Source organism: Apostichopus japonicus, chromosome 12, assembly GCF_037975245.1.
Source record: "Apostichopus japonicus isolate 1M-3 chromosome 12, ASM3797524v1, whole genome shotgun sequence".
Taxonomy (NCBI): Eukaryota; Metazoa; Echinodermata; class Holothuroidea; order Aspidochirotida; family Stichopodidae; genus Apostichopus; species Apostichopus japonicus.
This window is the reverse complement of record NC_092572.1, coordinates 26,292,938-26,315,202: the sequence shown is the minus strand read 5'-3', so window position 1 is coordinate 26,315,202 and position 22,265 is coordinate 26,292,938. Positions and strand designations below refer to the sequence as shown.

Sequence of the window (22,265 nt, the reverse complement as noted above, 5' to 3'; positions counted from 1 at the left end):
GGGAGTGGAATAAAAAAGGACAAACAAAATATAACGCAATATAACATATAAGAGTACCTTTATATAAATACGAGTGGCACATATGGACAACTGTAAGACTATTGCTAACAAATGAGACGCATGTGACGGGCTAAAGAAGCATTTTCCCTGTCACTTAACACTTCATAGTTGATAAAAACAAAACTCATTACAAGTCATTACAAGTATGAAGAGACGCCAAATTGGATCTTTTTCGTATACTGATGATACCTATACAGTAACAGTTATTGAATAATGTCATATTTGAAGTCTTGCATGATACATATAGCTTTTTATTTTGCAAGAGATGAATCGTAAGAGAAATCATTTTGACAGACAGTAATTCTAACATATATTTAAGTGATCTATGTAGACTCTTGCATATCGATTAGCTATTTGATGACAATCTATCACATGCGGTAACTCCAAACTTACAAAATATCCAATCTATCATAGTTTGCTCCAAAGCAGTCCCAATCGCTTTGAACAAGTTTGATGAAGTTTCGTGGGTTTGAAGATATTCTCTATCGAAAAACAAAAATTGGGCTCTCAGAAGCCAACCAATCGCTATTTTTTTTTACAGGAGAGAGTCGATTACCACAGACATCACACGTTGACACACACGTACCTAAGAGCCCTTACCTAAATCAGTTGGGGACACTTTTTTTTCACTTTTATTTGTTTGCAAAACCATCAGAGTCCCGTTAGTGCTTCTTAATAGGCCTAAATGTATTATCGACGTATTACTTAGCATACACTATTTGAATTATACGATTATTTTCTGTTTTGTTTTTGGTAGAGAAGGGTGAAGACACTCCTACGTGGAAGTTGACTTGAATCAACCCATGGCGGCACCCTTCTTTATGATATGCCGTATTCGCATGTGGCCCTCCCATAAAGATTCAGGTAACTTCCTGAACCAGTCGTTGCAACTTGTGGTTTTATTGTTTATCACTAGCACTATCTTCCGCTAAGTGCTATTTCTACAGACCATATACATTATTTTTTTTTGCATCAGAATGCACAATTTGATGTGTGAAGTTTTTATGTTTTGTGAGAAGTGCCCACAGATCCCATACATATGACTCGGTATAACTTTCCCCGGGCAGTCTTCCTCCTTAATGAAATTCTTCTTTATCCTTTGTCTCATAAAAGTTAAGCTTCCCATCTAACTCAGTTAAGGCAACTTTGATATTTGCCCTTCCCCTACTTTCAAAATCCTGTGCACAACACCTGCGGAGGGGGGGGGGTGGGCATCCAAATGTGCTAAAATGTGGTAATAACATTATATAGTTGGCACATTTTCATATGTTTAATTTATATGTATATATATTCTCCTGAACTCAAATTGTGTAATACGTAGACTCCTAGGGTCCTTACTCAGCTTAATATAATGATGCATTTTTCCTAACAAAATACCACTTTCAAATATCCTCTTATTGACTGCTCAAAAAGAAGGCTTCTAAAGTTGTTGTGGCTCCAATAACAACTTTGAAAGTTCTTCAACGCATTTTGTCAAACTTCTCCATCTTGAAAAAATACATTATAGGACTCTAAACGGTGTAAATTGTCATACGATACTCCACTGTCCAGGACTGAAGGAGAGATTCTACACTGTCACACCGGTGTTCGAGAAATTCAATATCTGGAATTCCTTCTTTAGGGGTAAATTGATGATGCACTCAGTGCAGGTTGATATTCAACCATTGTGTAGCAGTTCAAGCATAAGTTGTCCTTTTAACCTCATAGAAACAACAACGCATCCCTGGATGACATTCTATACACTGTGTCCTTGAACAATTTGTAAAGTACAATAACTATATGATATGATCAGGGCAAACATATTGTGGATGTACAGTCAGTATGAGGCTATATAGGTATAACCATCAAAGATTGTATTGCACAAGATGATCGGACCTGATTGTCTGTGTTAGACTATAAAATGCATTTACTTTAGTCAACCAACCTGATCTGTGTAGTGTTACGTTGGAATGCGAGAGGTCTCGATAATTAGTTTTTAACGAGACACAAGCCTGGGTTCGTTTCCGTAAGGAACACAGACAAATTGACGAGTCTAGAGAATTTAAATGAAACGTAAACTATATTGAACAATGGATTTCGAACCAACAACAACAAGTAGTAATTACAAATATATAGAGAATTACTCACAAACTTAACAAGATAGGATACACTTTAAAACACGCTGGTCTCTTCCAACGGCGATATCCCTCAGCGGCCACGACCTTGATGACGACGATTCTCGGTCCGTTGTACCGCGAAATTCACTGGTCCTCAACGAAGATTCTCGCGATCCCAGAAACAGCAGTCACCTTCTTTCCGGCGATGCTCCAAAATAGAAGACGGACTTCCAGCCACAATAGAGTGAAGCACAAGTCGAACTTCTCGCCGACTAAATATTACCAGAGTCAGTCCAAAATCAGCTTTATAGCCACTAACTCCTGGCGTAACGAACTTCCTCAACGGAGACAGAAATTCTTCACCTTCTCCGCAATAAAGACTGAAAACTGTACTTTCACAGCAAAGTCCTCTTCAAACTTCTGAATGGAAGTGTAGAATCAATCTTAGTATCGATATCTCAATCCCTCAGAAACTACTGGTAGTTGAGCACTGACGATATATAGTAGAATGGTATAATAAGTGTCGTCGCTTGTATTCGTTCAGAAACTCAGAAACTCTCCGATCTGGGCGGGTTTATATACGATTCGCCATGTCAAGAATCATCTAGATCTCTCTCGATACACCTGAGTAACAACGCGACCCGGTTTCTCTATTCTTGGAAGTCCTTTGCATCGCTCGCGAATATTCCAGAGAATCCACGAAGATGTGTACAGCTTACACGCGATTCCACGTAAACCGACGTTAACCCGAGACCAGCGCGTCATCATGAGGAATATACTAGAACAATCGTGTATTATAACATTCTGACACGGTAACCCGACCTAATTTCTCAAATACTGATTTATCACGTAGGCAATTTTAAAGACTTTCTATATAATAACATTAGGTTCCTCACTAGCAGTAACTAGCGTTAGGCTACAATGGGCCCTCGTAACAGTAGATGTTTAATATCCCAAAAATTCGAAGTGTTATAGGTGTACAACTTGGGCTAATGTCAGTGTTATGTAACAGTATACAAAGATATCAAAATTATTTTTTTGTCTAGAGCCATTCTTTTAAAATAACATTACGCAATTTCTTGCATCTCACTTGATAAAACGTTCTGTACATACTAAGTCTCTTTTCATTTTTGTCTAAATCTAATGTCATTAGACTTCAAGAATGGGACAATGGCGTAAAAGACAGGAATGATCTCAAACGTGTAAAATTTACCTACTAACTAAATATTATATATACGCAACTGTAAAGGAAGTGTACGTATTCCCTCATAACGACAAACCCTATACAATTGGAGTTCCAAATCCCGCAAGAAAGAAAATAACGAACAATTTTCCACACCGTTAATTACTAGTTTTTTTTCTTGGGGGGGGGTGGGTAATATTTATTACATGAGCTTTTATAGCATCGGAATTATATACGATAAAGACTAACGTGATGATCCCATTTCCGACTCAAATGTGGTTTATGGCTTAAATTTCCTTCATGATAGTGTTAAAAAGGCGTCAATAGTGTCGGCTAATTCGTTAAATGGTTACTGTAGACAAAAAGTTACTCTAATATTTCGTAGCCCGATAAATTTCATTTACACCAGTGCAGGCTGTTTTTCAGAAACTGCATTTGTGTTTTGAGAATAAACACATGAAAAGTTCAGGCTCATCAGTATAAGTGAAGATACCTTGTATTCCAATACACCGACCCTACGATCAGATCATCAGAGCTTTGTTACTGTGTCCCACCCCAATGATACCAAAGAAACTATGAATGTTCTGCAGCTAATCAATTATTCAAGATATTCACTTTCAAAATATCATAAGTCTATGAAATAAGGCTAACTTGACGATGGTGTCGGTTAGACCGTATTGATGAAGTCAATCCGTTGCTTCTGTATTCAAATTCTAAGAATTCAACTGAATCATATTATGTTCACTTCATACAAATAACAGAGCATTATTGGATGACTTTCAGCATCATCTGCACTTGATAAATCTGTAACATGCCATTTGAGGACATAAAGCTCTTATGTTTCCCAGTTAGTTTTGTATCAGAGAAACTAAATGAATGACGTGTTCATTCGACTACACATGCTACAGTCATATTAGTTAAGGAACCTCAACTGTAGTAGAGTAGTTTCTCAAAACCGTTTAGCAAGTGAATTCTCACTACCTGAAATTAAGATTGAAAACCTTGAACCAGACGCCTAAGGCTGTTATACACATAATCATTACGCAAGAAAAGCAGATTACACAACCTCTAACAGTGTCAGTTAAACAGGTTATGTATTACGTAACACGTTATTTTTTTTTGCAAAGGACGTGATATCCTTGACAAAGGTGAGGCCATTCAAGACACGTATTCAGGTACAGGTGCATACCTCTGAATGGAAATGCAATATTTGTACTTGGATTATGTCTTGACAGAACGTACATATACCTACCTACTACTTAAAGCAAATTCCAATGAAGAAGCTGGTAATCGGTAGCCTAATAGAAGTAAGGAAACATCGAACGCCATATAATACTCTCCACAACCCATATTCCCTGCTAATAACCACACCACTTATTTTGAAGTATCGACTTTTTTTTTCTATCTCAAAAAATCACTCTTGCCAGTGGCGTACACACCCCCTTTGCGATACCCACCTCTTTCTTATTTAGTCTGATTACTTTAATCTCTGTTTGTTTCTCTCTTTCAAACAGACAATTGATGATAGTTTGATCGGTGTCTCCTGTAAACATCCCTCCTTTGAACACCGATTACAACTATTTTGTCTAATATTTTACTCCCTCGAAGCTCGCTTAGTCAGTGGCGAACAGAAAATGTGTACAGAAAATTGACCACAATTATCATAGAACAACATGCTCATGCAATATTTACGTCAAAACGTTATAAGTTTCTTTCCTGATTGACTCTTTCCTTCGTATTGTCCAAATCGATCACCATTAGTAGCCTGTTTACTTTACAACTTGACTTCACTTCCTGAAAGAAAAATCGTTGTTCAAGCTAACGCTAAAGGAAACCCGAACCCTAGTATCATTAATATTATTTGCATATAGAGTTAACTGTCATGAACAGCTTCCCAAGCAGCTATTGAAATATAATGTCATTTGGGATATATCATAGATGCAGTGTTTTTCCTCTCTCAGAGAAGGCTGATCACTTGATCACATTTAAATAAATCATTAAGCCACACGTGCTTCAGTTATTCATGTTTCTTTTCTTCGCTTATAAAAACGCTTATATTATGTAATTGAGATGGGTTTTGAAAATGCTGAATCCCAACTAGTGAACCTCTAAACACGTTCTATCTTGTTATATTGTCTGGATCGAAACTGTTTTCATTCCACCTTGAAAATATGAAGGAAAAATAAACAACGTACCACATCTTGGTGGCAATGTGACATCACAGATTGACAAAATGACAAATTCCAGACACTCTTTGTAATCTACGGTAATCTCCCAAACGGGACAATGTATTTCTTAGCTGTTAGAGGGAGTTGTATTACGGGCTCTGTCATATTAGCAAGAGATGATGGCAAGTGTGTGTCCCTAAAATTCCGATACTAGACATACACACTTACACCAATAATCATATTTAGCTTCTTTATATGATATCAAACAACAAACTGTAAAATGTCTTCCATGTTCAGTTATAATTCGGTCAGTGGTTATAAATGATACTGTAACTTTATCCATTTATAATAACAAAAATGATATGTTAGACAATTAATTGTAATATACCTGTTTTTAAATATTATCACTACATCTAATAACGTGACCGAATAATTTAGCAAATGTCAGATTTGCGTGTCCTATACATATAGTTTCCCAAAGGTGTCCCTCCTTGACACCGTATGCATTTATTTTTCTTTCACTTGTATATCGACCGATTCACACGTGGGTTACAGTACCTACTGTAATCTTAACATTTTGTACCACAGGAAAATTTGGATTGTGCTAATACATATGATAAATCAGTAGCATGTGCTATTAAGTTTACAGTAAGAACTGAGGATATATGTGATCACAACACATGCATCAAACTGGATGTGTTGGGGTAACACATATCCTCAGTTCTTACGGTAATCCTAATAGCACATGCTACCGATTTACAGCATGATTCAGTTTTTACTCTGGTACATAATGTAAAGATTTACAGTAGCTACTGTGTTTTCTGTGTATATCGGGAATGTATATTATAAGCAAGGCTATTATAAGCACTTATATACTATAAACGGGGCACCTTTACTCTGGTTTTACTTCTTATTTTCGCCACGCATCAGCAACCACCTTAGATATACCAGTCAATACAATATGCCCTCTCTATGTGTTATAAATAGTTAATATTTCAGGTAGAGTACCTACGAACAAACACCTTCGTGGCCTGAAAAGTCACGAACTTTCAACGGTTTGGCAACACAACAGGAGATACATTTTTATCAACGTTTACTAGGTGATGAAATCATTAGCATGTGTGATGGGTTCGGTTATTTCCCTGCCAGTATATGCCTATTACATTGCAGAGGCTTAGAACTGAATCAGAATGCACCCGGCTAACTGAAAATGATTTCTTTATTTTTAATTTTGTTCATTTGTCATGAAATAGATTGATATTTCTTTTTAACATAATTTGTTTATGAATGCAAATACAAATGAAAACAAATTGTTATTATTATTATTATTGTTAATATTAGTATTTTTAGTATTATTAGTATTATTATATTTATTATTATTATTATTACTAGTATATTATTATTATTTTTAAGATTAAGTTTTATTAAGTAAAACTATTAGGTCAGGTAAACATATTATGTCCAAGCTCATATATAAAATAACTCTTCAAAACTTGATTTGCTTTTTAACAGAGACCGACGACGAATTCGGCTAACTGAAATACACCAACCTCACATCCTGTTACAGCTCAGTAATCACAAAGTGTCTTAATCACTCATGTGTAAGGTATAAGGTCAACTAGAACCAACGTTGAAACTTAAAAAATTGCCATATGTGTACAATGTCAGTACACTTCTCATTTAGCATCAAATGTGATCAAGGAAAAGGTGTGTTTTAGTGTTTTCCTGGGGAGTGGTTTCTCAGACAGGACACACGATGGCTACACCAGCTTCAAGGGTTTCTCTACTGGCGGTATTACTTACCGTGATAGTTCTATTGGAAATCTCATCGACTTATGCACAGCAAGTTTTTACAACCGATTCATGCGATTCACTGGAGACCTCCCTACCTAATACTAATAGTCCTTACGTGATACAAATTGCACCGCAATATTACACTGCCGGAACCATCATTACAGGTAACTTTTGTACTTTTGTTAATCTGTTAAAAGATATACAAAATAAATTCATATAATGGAAAAGATGTAGCCTGTCAGGTTTTTTGCATTGTTCCATGTTAAATTTGTAAGAAACCAGAACATCGTTTCACGAGTAGACCCGTAGCTGGACCTTTCTCTCAATAGTGATAAAAGAGGCGGCAGCGAAAATCCTACTGTTAGAGATAATTATGTCGTCTGCAATATCAAAGCTTACACAAGTTGCATTTCTGACAGGTTTAGTTGGATTCTGTCTTAATGTTATATTGAGGACGTTCAGTCCAATTAAGGTTGTTAAGAAACCCATACGTTACGTCTATCCCAAATATCTTGTATAGCGCCATAACATATCTTAGCATGGCTCAACCTCGGTACTTAACTGGTCCTGGAAACGAACACTGCCACATTGTGACGTTATCTAATTATGACGTCATGCGATCTTAAAACAAGTTCAAAATGTTTCCCCGAATGAAAGAAATTTACATTAGGTAAATAGTCCTACTTAATCTGCGTTTTCTGTAAGTTTGCAACGTAATATCAACTACAATATCATGTATATATTCGCACAAATGGGTGCTCATCATGGCATCTTAGTTACCTTGAGCACTTGGTGGCCCGTATGTTTCAAGTTATTATCACTGTTGTATGATTTGGTAGAGAATATGTTCTTCACAATATACATGTATAGGCTCCGATTGTTTCGCTTCATTTCAAAGTATTCCTAGCTACACACCTAATTCCATCGCTTTCAATTTTTCCTTACCTGTAAATCTATAAAGGCCCGAGGGACGCATTTATTGTACCGGGCACGTTTTCTGTTGTTTTCAAATCATAAGTTAATTCGGTCCGCATACCCTTATAGCAAGGAACAGTGGCGTAAGAAGGTACTTTTGAGTGGGGGGGGGGGCTGAAGACTGATGGCCGGCCTGGGGGAGGGGTCTGAGGGGAGGGGGTGTCCCCCTCCCCTTTGGCTTTTTTTTTTCATTTCCAGGTAGCCTCCGATGCAATTTGGTGCAATATAGCACAAGTTCAACACCCACTCCATTTTGTCAATAAATTTGCATTTTCACCTGGCCTTAGATGCAATTTGGTGCTCCAAATGAGATTTTTTTCTCATTTGGAAATGAAAAAGGGGTTTTCTGACTTGCGGAGCGGGGGGGGGGGGGCGGAATGATACTTCCGCCCCCATATTTTTCACGGGGGGGGGGGCTGGCGCCCCCAGCCCCACCGGTTCCTACGCCCGTGGCAAGGAAAACATAACTCGTATACTTTTGAGTTTTTGTTTTTGTTTGTTTGTGTGTAGATGCCTATATGCTTACGTGTGATATTATATATGTCGACATAGCAGGTGCACAATCTGTCTGTAGAGCTTTCTGGTCGTATCAGGGTTATATTGTCTTATGTAATGTAATATTCCTATTTCAAAGGAGTATCGGCCCAACCAGGGGCGTAGCGAGCGGGGGGTGTGGGGGGATGTCACACCCCCTCAATAATTTGGTCGCTGTCGGCAAATTTTGGGTCTGTCGGCAAAAGGAGAAAAGGTGAAGAGAGCGGAAGGGGAAGAAAGAAGGAAAGCTGAATAGAGAAAAGGAGAACGGGAGCTTCTTCCGTGCCAAATTTGACTTAAAATATGCACCAGATTGCATCTAAGGACGTTTCAAAACTAAAAATTTTCCAAAGGGGAGGGGTAGACCCCCTCCCCTTAGACCCCTCCCCCATTTCAGTCACCACTTCCAGATCCGTCGGCAAATCAAATTCTCCACACCCCCCCAACAAAAAACCTTCGCTACGCCCCTGGGCCCAGCCGCGCGGATAGGCTATACAAAACTTAAGTTTGGCCCAACACAAGATTCATTTCGTGCCTACCTCTGGACTATAGTATCAGTTAACGCCATAGGTGCATAGTCTTTTCATGTATGACATTTCCCCTGATTCCAGTCACCGTCTATGCCAACCAGCCTGCTGGTCGGAGGTTACGAGAGTTAATATGCCAAGCTCGAGATACTGCCACCAATTCACCTGTTGGAACATTTACTCGTGTCAACGGAAATCCCCTGAATACTAACGAGTATATCGTCTACAATTGCGGTGCTACTGCTAGCACCGTTGGAACGACAAGCAATAACGTCAAGTCCACACCAGTAGTATTCACATACCAGGCTGCGCCTGCATCTGGAAATATAGAATTCAGGTAAGCAATTACATGTATCTTTCCTTCACTTCACATTTATATATATATATATGTATATATATATATATATATATATATATATATATTTATATATATATATATATATGTATATATATACAGTGGCGTAGGAAGGTACTTTTGAGTGGGGGGGGGGCTGAAGACTGATGGCCGGCCTGGGGGAGGGGTCTAAGGGGAGGGGGTGTCCCCCTCCCCTTTGGAATTGTTTTGCATTTCCAGGTGGCCTCAGATGCAATTTGGTGCAATATAGCACACTTCAACACCCACTCCAATTTGTAAACTTAATTTTGTATTTTTATCTGGCCTTATATGCAATTTGGTGCTCCAAATGAGATTTTTTTTCTCATTTGAAAATGAAAAAGGGGTTTTCTGACTTGCGAACCGGGGGGGGGGGGGCGGAATGATACTTCCGCCCCTCCACATTTTTCACTATATATATATAAATATATATATATATATATATATATATATATATACATATACATATATATATATATATATATATATATATATATATATATACATATATATATATATATATGTCATAATATGTAGATATATCTGTCATATATCATGTTCAAACGTAAAGGATGGCTTCATGCAGTCTTTCCTTAGAACGGCATCTATTTTACTACAACAGGCCATGAATTAAACCCATTTGCAATTTAAATATATGTACAAGGCTTCCCCGGCACTGACATTTTACACACACACCTGGTGTAAGCGAAAATCGTTAGGCTTTCATAGGCCGATAACGTGGTTTTACCAGAGACAATAGTGTGTTACATATTCTGTAAGAGTATTGGTGATAAAATTGGTGGCGCAGTTGCTCTTTCAGTAATTATAACAGACTTCATAGATCTTCGTCATTTTATTGACAAATATGTAAGTAATTTCTTGCACACGGGTCATTTTGGAGAGAAAATAACTGTAGCTTCGTACTTTTTGGTGAAATTTGGCTCTTCCTGTAGGTTTTCATGGTGAAATCGTGTATTTCTTAGGGTGTCCGAACTTCGCAGTGTGCCGAACTTCGCAATACTGACTATACTAGTAGAATGGTGGGCTCATAATTGACGCACTTAAGGATTTGATTAACGATGTCTATCAACGAAAAATCCAAGTTACTCAACTTTATGCATTTTTCTAGGTGTAGGCCTAGTTCCTCAGGAATGTAATGATCTCAAAATATTTATTGTTCAGTGCCTACGCAACGTACAATTGAACAGAGTGTGACCACAAAATGTCTGCCGTGTCACGTTCTTTCATACCCCTTAATTGAAACATTCATCGATAAGATAACTGTAGTGTAGGTCTATGTATAGGCTACATCCATTGAAATTGGATGTTGTTTGCTATTCTCTGAGCCTCTAAGCTCAGACAGGTCAGGTCCCAGACAGTAGTGAGTGGTATCATATTGATGTAACTTTGGTTATTTTTAGGGAGGAAGATTTCCAAATGTCCAAACAATGTGCAAAACTGGGGGAGATTGTCAAAAGCTTTTAAATAAACCACAATTTGATCAGTATACAGTACCTGAAATGGATTAAAGCTCATCAAATATGTAACTCTGCTTAAAAAGTTTAGGCTGCCTGCTGTACCGTTGCTAGTAATATTTGAAGGTGAGTCAAATACGAAGCTGCGTCAGTTTTGAATCCTTTACTAAACTAGTTTACTAATTAGTAATAGTAGCATGGTGGGCTCATAATTGACACACTTAAGGATTTGATCAACGATGTCTATCAAGGAAAAAGTCCAAATCCCTGAGCAACTGTATTTGTTTTTCAAGTAGTTCCTCAGAAATGTAAGGATATCAAAATATGTATGTTCAGTGCCTACGCAACTTATAAGTGAGCAGAATGTGACCACAAAATGTCTGCCTTGTCAAGTTCTTTCATACCCCTAAATTGATACATTCGTTGATACGCTAACTGTAGTGTAGGCCTAAGTATACATCCATTGACTTTGGATGATTTTGCTATGCTCTGATCCTCTAAGTGCAAACTGGTCAGGTCCCAGAGAGTATTGGTATTATATTGAGGTAATTTTGGTTATTTTAAGGAGTAAGATTTCCAAATGCCTCAAAAAAATTCAATTACAAAGGTGCCTCAGTTATGAAGCCTTCACTATACTACTGGTACTAAGTACTAGTTAGGGCGTATACTCATAATACTGCTTCATCATCACTTGGCATCTAGCCTGAACCAGCTACTGTACTAAGCTAGGGGCATTGTACCTGGATAGTTATTTTACTAGAAAACCAATGCAATTTGGAGTTTATGCAGTGGTTAGAAATTTAACATAGTTTTGCATTTTGTGATGAAATAATACTTTTGCCTTTTTGAAAAAAAATTTCTAATCTAACTGTTCATTATCAGTATTTACAAGCCAGGGTTAAGTAAATCCTGTTGCGTGATTATGGTCTAATTGGTCAAAATTATTGCCTTGATTAGGATTAACATGTTGAAGTGGAGACTTAATGACAGTTTACGTTTGGCCTACTGTGCTATTTAAGTCAATGCTAAGCACTCCTAGGCCTATCTATAATGTGAACATTAGAACACACCTTTTTATCCCTTACTCTCATGAGGTCTCTTGATAGCCTGGCATATTTAACTGGGCACAGTAATTGAACTTAGGGCTGTATCCCCTCAGCCCTGGACACACCAAGGGCTCAAGGGGATAACATAGGATGGCCATGTGTCAGAGATAATGCCAGACAGCCCAGCAATTGGGTAAAATGGCCTCCGACTTTAAAACCTAATATTGTGTAGTGTACTAGGATACTGTAACTTGTGGAGCTATTGCAATAAGAACGGACAGCCATATTGTCTCGGCACCCTAATTTACTGTCTGTAATTAATATGTAACATCAATAAACATCAGTCTGACAAACAAGTGTTTTTTTATGACCAGGCTCAAGACACAACATAATGTATTTGCATTCGGTATTTAAGGAATCCTATAACTTGAAGTTTTTTGTTAAATCTATTGAGTACAACAATACCCTTTTTTTGTGTTCAAAGTTAATTAAGGGTTACCAATATTTCAGCTGCTGGAATATGCCTTTCAGTGTGCAAAGTATTGAGATTCTGCGGCATTGCTGCTCTCCTCAAATTCTATTTAACATGTACTGTATTGTACTGCATCTGTAAAATCAAGACACCCCTTTTTGTTCCTTCTTGGCCTTACAGTATAAAACATTCTATTATTTTGCACATGCATGTTACTGTGCTTATTTCTTATTGGCCTCACAGTATATAACAACAAATAGTAATGGTTTTTCTTGATTTTGCAGATGCCCCTTTCATTATCTTGCATAAATGCATGTTAACTTTGCTTATTCCTTATTGGTCTTACAGTATGAAACTACAAATAGATATGATTTTCTTGATTTTGCAGATGCCCCTTGCTTTATCAAGATTGCATTTGTTACTGTACTTACAGTATTCATTATTGGTCTATCAGTGCACAACTACAAATAGAAATGGTTTTCTTGATTTTGCAGATGGCCCTCTCTTTATTTTTGGCACTTGCATGTTACTGTATTGAATGTTGGAGTAATATTCTTTATTATGCAGTTGCCCCTTTCTTTGCTTTCTCATGTAACTATGCTAATATCATTTATTGACCCAACTCGACAATATCTAGAATTGGTAAATTCTTTATTTCCCAGATGCTCCTTTCTTCAAGATACAGGGATCCTATATCAGAGCCGAGCATCACAGCAGGTTGTAAATCATGCCAATGGTATGTTATGAATTAAACTTTTGCTTTTGCAATATGTTAAAGTGTTTATCTAAATAGATGTTAATATGTATATATAGTACATTTAGACTGTGTTCAATGATAATTATGGACTATCAATTCAATGATTAATTTATTGAAGATTGGAAGATTAACTCGTATAGAGAATATTAGAGTGCTTGCACTATCCTCATAATAAATTTGAGTTACCCTAATAGTCCTTTAACAGTTCAGATGTAAGTGCTGTAGTTAATACATTTCATTACTGGAATTAGATAACAATATCCCTTTAAACTCATGACACTACTGTGTTCTTAGACATGCTAAAAAGAGTTTTTAGCAGTTGCTAGAAACATATTTGGTCAACTTAACCGGTAATGAAACAGAGATGAAAGCATTGCAATTTTGTGAACCAATAGTTAATGCCATCATTTTTGGAGAAGCTTGTTGAAACTCATATTGCTTTAATAAATTACTCAATACACATGTCTTCGGTAGGTTTGGTATCAGTTTTTGCATATGAAGCAGTGGTCGATTGTTGTAAACAGATCTTTCATCTTGCATGGCTCCTTTGATTCATCGGTCAGCAAACTTTAGTACTGTGCTTATCACTGAAGTAACCAATGCTTGATAATTGGAATAATATTTGTGTGCGAAGTTGTAGTAATTGAACTGTATAGGGACACACAAATTCTAGATATGTTGAAAAAATTTCTAACCCTTAAATTGATCTTTTTGTGATATTGTGACAATGCATGTGCTCACAACCTTTCATTTGACATAAATAAGTAATGCCAGTACCACTAAACAAAAGATGCCTGTTTGTTCACTTTATAGTCTCTTTCTCGTTAAAGTTATTTTGATGGGAAGAAATTATTTCTGATTCTTAACCCTTTTTTTGTGATTCTCATGAATGTAGTTTCCTTAACAAGGACTGATGTGACAGTCATTGCTCCAACTGAGCTAGGTAATTACTGCATTATTATTTTCTTCACTCAGTTTCAGTAACAGAGCATACTCACTTTTCATTTCAGTGCCTGGTCCTGTGATCGACAATTGTCCTGGAGATATATTTCTTCCTTTAAGTCAAGCTTCAATGATATTTCCTCCTTTTGTATTGGTTGAATGGACGGAACCTACTAGCATCGGTGATAGCGGTGACAATCCTTTAAATCCTAATACATTCACTCAACTTGGCAGTGATGCAAGGCTTATGACATACACATTCACCTCTGGAGTCATGACCTCGACGTGCAGCTTTAATGTAGTAGTAAACAATGGTAAGTGGAATCTTAGAACAGCTTGGTGGGAACATTTTGTAATCTCTAAAGTAGGGCTAGCTGCCTTTTGTTGTGAAGATTGTTAGAAGTTGCTAAAAGTAGAGGCAGCACTTATCAGATTTACTTTGATTTGAAGCAACTGTGTTAGAAACAACTATCAAACTATCATCTGTCAAAACATCTGTCAAATTGTGGAGTCAGATCTTTGCCACCAATATGGCCCTTAGGTGATCTGTTCAACATTGTTGTCACCATTCTTCTCCGTTTACAAACATGCTCTTTCTGTCTTTGTTTTGTTTTGATTTTTGATTTCTCAGTAAGGGCAGTATATTGCATTAAGCTAACATAATATTCTGAAAGTAATTCACACTGTTTAGTCAAGTGTACTACAACTAACTGTTTGCATATATGTGTTCAGGCCTTTATGCTTCACACACACTAGCTCTTTCTTTTTGGGAAGGCTAAATTGCAAGTTTGAAATAGCTGAAGTTCAGGTGGTTTGCTGGTGAAAACCCCAAAGTCCTTAAAAAAACAAGGCTGATGGTTTGAGGTGTAGGTGAGATTATGTGTTGGAGATTGAACAGCACTGATAGAGATACTCAAAGTCAAACACAGTATTGTCATCGTTGAACTCCTGTAGACAATATTCTACAATTGTGTAAAATTTATGCCGAAGTCATTGACACAATCAACTTGTTGTAGACAATTGTGTACAACATTTTCTAGGGAATTGGCAGCACAGTTTTTGACATGTAACTGTACTGTAGATGTCAGTCATTTGCACAGATGAAATAGTGTAGGCTTACTACAGTCATTGTACTTGAATGTTGAGCAATGTCTAAAATTTGAAAAGGAAAACATTCAACATTGCTGTTGTTTCTTTGGAATCATGCAAAAGGTGTTGTGATAGATACTTACCTATGATTTGAATTGGCTTATAGTTCACAAGAAACTGTATGACACACATTGTACAAAAACTCAGTTTTGAAGCTTCGATCACTTTTAACGTCATTTGTTCTGTGTAAACAATTGATCAATTTATCATATGGTTAAAACACATACCTAAGTAATAGGATAATTGATCACAAATGGTGTAATGATACTGTCTGCAGCTGTAATGATATCAGTGATCCTCATTCCGTAGTTTTTGCCCTCGGTTTGTGCAAAAAATGCTTTCAGGGGTTATTTGGGAATCATTTGTGTGAAGTATGTTCTATATTTTTACTTTGTAGATAAATTCACTATACTATGTAGATATAAAGTCACTTAACTGTACAAGTGGAATAGAGATCCATGGGGGAGATAAAAGGGCAACACTGCACATCAAGGGTAGAAGTCTTTGGGACAGTCTCACATAATTCAATCTGCTGCCAGTGGTCTATCACCAGCATAGCATGAATGTCACTTCTGAACAGTTTGATAAAGATTTGTGCCATAGGTTCAACATTTTTTGACACAATGTGTCACCAAACAGCAACAGTTTTTATTGTGGTACATACTTGCACAGTTAGGTGATGACTGGTACTTTAAGTACCTATGACTTGGTGATAGTAGTAAAACACAAATTATGCTGATGTGCTGTATGATGGCCACGGGTCATGTAATGCTGCTTTATGGGCCTTTTATCAGATGATCACAGTTTCCATCCACATGACATAATTTTACTTTTTATTTTCCTATTCTGTGATGTCATCTCATCATCATGTCAATTAATGATCTATGCTTGCAAGGGGATGTGAAATTTTGCAAACCATCCAAACCAGGTTTGCAGTAAATTTGCGGTCCTAGCAGGCAAACTTCCCGCACCTATAGACAAGAAAAGGAATTATAATTAATGACAAGAAGCTTAGAGCTGTTTAAAACTATGAATAAAACTCCATAATTGACAACAGACCTACAATATGCTTCAGACTGCTTTTTTCAAGGTAGTCTCTCAGTTTAACAGCAAGCCAACTTGTGCACAATTTGTTGAACATTAGTTAAACTTAAATTTTGAACATAAAATGTTCTATTTTTCCAGGCACATTGCACCTGGGTCACCCCTTGCCATCACAGGACATTAAGGCAGCCCCTATTACGCCTTGTTGCTTGCATGAGCATGCAGCCTCCCTTGACTGCTTTATGAATATGGTGGGAAATTGCCAGTACTAGCAAAGTGTCAGCAAGAAATTCAGCAAGGTTTTACAACCATATGCTTGCATTCATGAGCTTAAAACTACAAATATCCATCATTTAATTAGGTACTCATCATCCAGTCAGTAAAATATATCTGCATGCATTGTTGTGCTAAAACCATATATCAATCATTTAAGTGGGTGCTTTTGATGAGTTAAAACAACATATACAATTTAATTTGGGTATTCATCATCCAGAATCCTTTGATTAATGAGCTAATCCCACATATGTACAGTATGTCTATCATTTATTTGGGTACATTTGATGAGTTGAAAACAATGTTGTATCTAATTTAATTGAGTGTTCATTATCGTGTCAGTTAATGATACCTGCTTGTATTGATGTGCTAAAACCAAATCCATCATTAATTGGGTACTTTGATGAGTTAAAGCAACATATCCATCTTTTACTTGAGTAATCATCATCCTGTCAGTAAATGATAAGTACAGTCTTCTCCATTGAGGGGTTAAAACATCATATATATGTCATTTAATTGCTTACTTTTCGACCTGTCCGTTAATGACATATGCTTGTTTTGATGTGTTGAAGTTACAGTACTCAGGGTGATGTCAGTTAACAATGTATGCTTGCATTGATGAGTTAGAAAACATTAATCTTTAAATGGGGTACCCATCATCCTGTCAGTTATTGACTGTACAGTATGCTTGCATTGATAAGTCAAAACTTGTATCTATTATTAAATTGGATACTCTCTATCCTGTCAGTAACTGACTTATGGTTTCATGATAATGTGAAAATAAAATCTGCTGATCTTGCTTATCATCATGTAATCAGCAGAATCACTCTTGAGAAACCTATCACTTTCTTCAGGACCTTTCACATAATTGTCACTATATTTTAATCTTTTGTCACCAGATGAACCAACTGCAAACACTGCACCTGTGTTGTCTGGTTGTCCAGTTGGCACTGTCAACAGTTTCACAATACCCCCCACTTGTAATGATGCTGAACAAGGTGCTCTAGCAGTCACTTGCAACCCTCAAGCTGGAAGCAATTTCCAAGTAGGAACTACTACTGCTGTTACATGTGATTGCTTAGATAATCTTGGCTCATCAGATATTTGTACCTTCAGTGTGTTTGTAGGTAAGAATATACAAGACTTGGGTGACATATAATCTCATTGAATTTCATTTTTTCTTCTTGTGTTTTCTATAGAGTCATGGGAATAAATTGAAGACATTAGTCAACATTGGTCAGTGGTGATGCACTATGTAACTTTTGGGGTTATATCCAATTATAAATTTCATTTTTATCTAAGCTGATAGCTTCCTTGTATTATGAAAATAAATTGATATCTTCATGGTAATAGCTTAAATATATTTCTTATTTTAATATCATCAACTTGAATTTGATTTATAAATGCGAGGTGGTATAAGTGCTGCTTTAAAATTATGTTAGTCCACAATCTATAATTCAAAAGTGCAACTAATCAAGTTCAGCTACCCGAAGATCCTTTTAATATAACATTATTTATTGCAAGTTATGAACAATGTTCATTACAAGATGTAAACAATGTTATTTAGTTTATGTGGTTTTACTCTCTTTTCAAGCTGCCTTCAACCCATGTATTCCCAGTCCATGTCAGAATAATGCTTTCTGCTCAGTGAATGGTAACACCTTCCAATGCACATGTGCGGGTGGATTCACTGGTCCCACATGTACTGTTCCACGTAAGTTTTGTCAACAAATTTAGTTCTCGTAGCATAGACAGCTAAACTGGTAGATTGGACACTCTACACTACATACATGGAAATGTAGACCTCTTGATAAAATAAGTTATGAAAAGAATAGTCCAGGTAACATAATCTTAACATTCTAGTGAAGTTTGCTTTCAATTCCTACGTAGCATTTTTGAGATATTAACAGTTGAATTTATCTAATATTCTAGCAGAAGTGACCTTGAAGCAAACAGGTGTGATATCATAGTTGCACACTGACAAATAATCTTTTGATTTTTCTTTAGTTTTCAGTCTATTGAATTGTGATTTGACCTTAGATTGGATAGGGAAACTAGTTTGTCTAAAGGGCATGCAATACTTATGGTAAATTCACATTAAGGATGCATCCAATTGTGGAGTTCACTTTTGGTACGAAAGGTGACAACTTCAACTGTCAATATCAAGGTATGGGATAACAGGAGATGAAAATGGGCAACAGTGGATAAAGGTAACATTGAAACAGATTTGAAAGTAAAGTGTAGTTGCAGAATCAGTAGTTTTCCCAATATCATGTTATCTTTCAGTTTTATCCAGAAACCTGTAACATTAGTGTTTTTTTAGACAAGATCAAACAATTTTTGCCTGACACTAAATCAGTGTGTAGCCTTTGAAGAATCCATGGAATGTTATTGTTCAAGCCGCTTTGAGTCCTATGTATGTTTATTGTTTTCTGTTTCTTTACATAAGGGTGGTTGATATCAACTGTCTGTTTGGTGATGTCTGGGATGTCAGAATTACTCTACCAATACAATTTTGCCCTGAATACTCCATTTGTGCCTGATTGTGTTCAGTTTTGCCTTTGTTAACTTTATTCAACTTTTTCTCATTCACTCCTACATGACTAATACAAGTTGCCATAGGACTACAATGAATTATAGAATGTTGAAAATAAAAGAATCTTAGAAGTGGTTCAGTCTGCCACTACCTAGCTTGACTTATTCCACTTTCCTTCTGCTTCACCGCGCTATGTATCGCAATGTTCCACAGGACTACAAGTGTAATGTATAGCCACATGAATTCTGCACAAAGCTATTATAGTAACTAAAACTAGCAAGTTATAAATACCTGTAATGTGCATCCAGATTCTTACATGTAAAATAAGTTTAATAGGCTGGGATTACCTTATGTGACAGCTGTTTAGGGTGTCAATCGAATATTTATTGAACTTCAACCCCTCAGTCTACAGTTCTCTTTCCTAGAATAAAAAAGAACAAGTCCAAACCAGCTTCAGAACTTAGTCTAGAAAGCTTTGTATACCAACTTAAGCTATGCAGTTTACTTAGGGATCACTGCAAAACCCAAAATGACATATGCTATAAGACTTTCGAAAATAAATGAGACTGTCAGCTCATGCTAATTAATACCTATCAAACATAACAAAAGTTATCAATTTAGCATAAAGAGCTGCAAACATGGTCTATCATGACTTTCTGGTCTATACAATGGCATTTGACACCCATGGGTAAAAATGGTGGTACTACATTGACTACAACCTATGCAAGGCCACTGAAGTAATATACTAGCCTAATATATACCAGTGAATATTTATCATGGCTGGTAGAATTTCACATCTACTGATACATATCAAGTGTGTAACTGAAGCTGATGTTAGAGATGCAGTATTCTATCTAGGTAGGATCTTTTATGTGCTATACATGATTCATTAACCTGTGTATGGATTAAAAATTAGTTTTGTAACTCTGATATATATATCTATGGAGGATCTTTTATATGTGCTATACATGTTTCATTCACCTGTGTATGGATAAGAACCTAGTTTTGCAACTCTGATCTTTCAAGATCTTTCACATATGTATATATTTTTGTATTTTTGTATCTTTATATCTTAATTTTTATAGTATTTTTTGTAGCATTAATGGTTTCTATATTTCCCCATCTCTTTGTCACTTTAGCTAATCCCTGTAGTGGATCACCTTGTCTAAATGGTGGTACCTGCACTGTTTTTGGTAATACCTTCCAATGTACCACCACTTGGTCTTAACAGTACAGATACATTGATTTCAGAAATGCATCGCCACAGTAGCATCAGATAACCTGTAGGAAGAATTATATTTGTCTTGTTTCAGTGTGTCTTACATGGTAAGGTATGGGATATAAGGAGACGACAATGGGCAACAGTGGACAAAGACACTTACACTGAATAGATTTGAAAGTAGAGTTTAGTTGTATATCAGTAGTTTTCCTAATATCATTTTATCTGTCAGTTTTATCCAGATACCTGTAACATTAGTGTTTTTTTAGGCAAGATCAATTTTGTTTTGCCTGACACTAAATCAATGTGTAGCCTCATAGAATCTGTGGAATGTTATCGTTCAAGCCTCTTTGAGTCTTATGTATGCTTTTGTTTTCTGTTTCTTTACATAAGGGTGGTTGATATCAACTGTCTGTTTGTTGTTCACCTATTGTAGTGATACAGAACAATGTGTTAAAACATATCTTAATGCTACAGACAGGAATCAAAATGATGAAATCAAAACCTTTCTGCGACATAAATATGTCTTGTTGACAAGTACACTCCACCAAAAGGCAAGTCTGCTTGACACAGAATCATCATGCTTTTCAGTATAGTTTCTATCCTAGGACTATAAAAGACTGGAATACGCAATCCTTGGGCGTTAAGGAGAGCCGTAGTCTTGAGGTGTTTAAAACTAGATTGCCCACGCATTGTTACTAGCACTGCTGCGCTGCGCACAAACATCCTCGTTGTGATACTCGAGAGGTTTTTTTTTTACAAAAACTCCTATTGCTTATTGTTAGAATGGTCTGTCTGTTGGTTGAATTTGGATAATTGAAATATCAATATTCTGTTGGTTTTCTACATCCACAGGCTGTAAAAAACAGACTAAAACACAAACTTACAGGAGATAGAAGGACAGAAAGATGGTTTGGTCTAAAGAGAAAGCAATATTAGTGAGGTCAAAGGGGTCGCTCTCTGTTTTTGAGTTTCAGTAAAGCTCTGACGAAAGTCCTGGCAAAATCAAAACGATAGGCCCACTAAGTTTTAAATAATTTAATAATATTGATCAACAAATCACCAAAGGAAACTATCATCATCCTTTTCTAATAGTTTGTCTAAAGTATACCAAAATCATTTAGAACTTTCCACTACTTGAATGATATCTTTGTCTGTGTTTCTTGTTGTACTAAATGGAAGGACCACTTTAACACATAGCATTATCAAAGCTGTTACTTACTATGTTTCATTAAACACAAACCATTTTACATTGCCTTTGGTGAAGTTCCTTGACAAGAATTGATACGGATATATCCATTTCAAACAATCCACTGAACTATCCAAAAAATTCAATCCTGTTCAGTGTTGTTTGCAAATTAATTAATTATTATTAAATGGAAAAGTGTCCCAAGAGCAGCGGTTGAAGGTTAATTCTTAATGAAGAGCAAAGAGGGAAAATTGTTTTTTATTTATTTATTGCTCATTAAATGCTTTGGTTAACACTGACAGCTTGTAACAAAGACATTTTTGCTAGCAGAGGCATGTAATGAAGCACCAAGTGAACCAAACTGTCCAACAGAACAAATTGTGGTGACTGCACCTATGGGGAGTACCTCAGCAGTTGTAAAATTTACAACTTCAACCTGCACCGATGCAGAAC

The 22,265-nt window shown here is 36.5% G+C and overlaps 2 protein-coding genes across 4 annotated transcripts in view; both read left to right on the top strand.

The window, feature by feature from the left end:
- LOC139976746 (uncharacterized) overlaps positions 1-22,265 on the top strand; it is a 195,477-nt gene that overhangs the window by 105,855 nt on the left and 67,357 nt on the right. The window lies entirely within an intron of this gene.
- On the top strand, positions 1,938-20,647 carry LOC139976747 (uncharacterized). The gene is made up of 8 exons (XM_071985467.1): positions 1,938-2,968; positions 7,020-7,465; positions 9,422-9,674; positions 13,366-13,439; positions 14,471-14,716; positions 17,768-17,995; positions 18,463-18,582; positions 20,544-20,647. The coding sequence occupies exons 2-8, from the start codon at positions 7,264-7,266 to the stop codon at positions 20,630-20,632; spliced, it is 1,212 nt and encodes a 403-aa protein (XP_071841568.1). The 5' UTR covers positions 1,938-2,968; positions 7,020-7,263; the 3' UTR covers positions 20,633-20,647.

What these genes read in the sequence shown, in the direction of transcription:
- LOC139976747 (XM_071985467.1), top strand. Translation starts at nt 7,264, where the DNA reads ATGGCTACACCAGCTTCAAGGGTTTCTCTACTGGCGGTATTACTTACC. An exon ending in TGCCGGAACCATCATTACAG is followed by an intron (nt 7,466 to 9,421) that starts GTAACTTTTGTA and finishes CCCTGATTCCAG; the next exon opens with TCACCGTCTATGCCAACCAG. An exon ending in TCTGGAAATATAGAATTCAG is followed by an intron (nt 9,675 to 13,365) that starts GTAAGCAATTAC and finishes TTTATTTCCCAG; the next exon opens with ATGCTCCTTTCTTCAAGATA.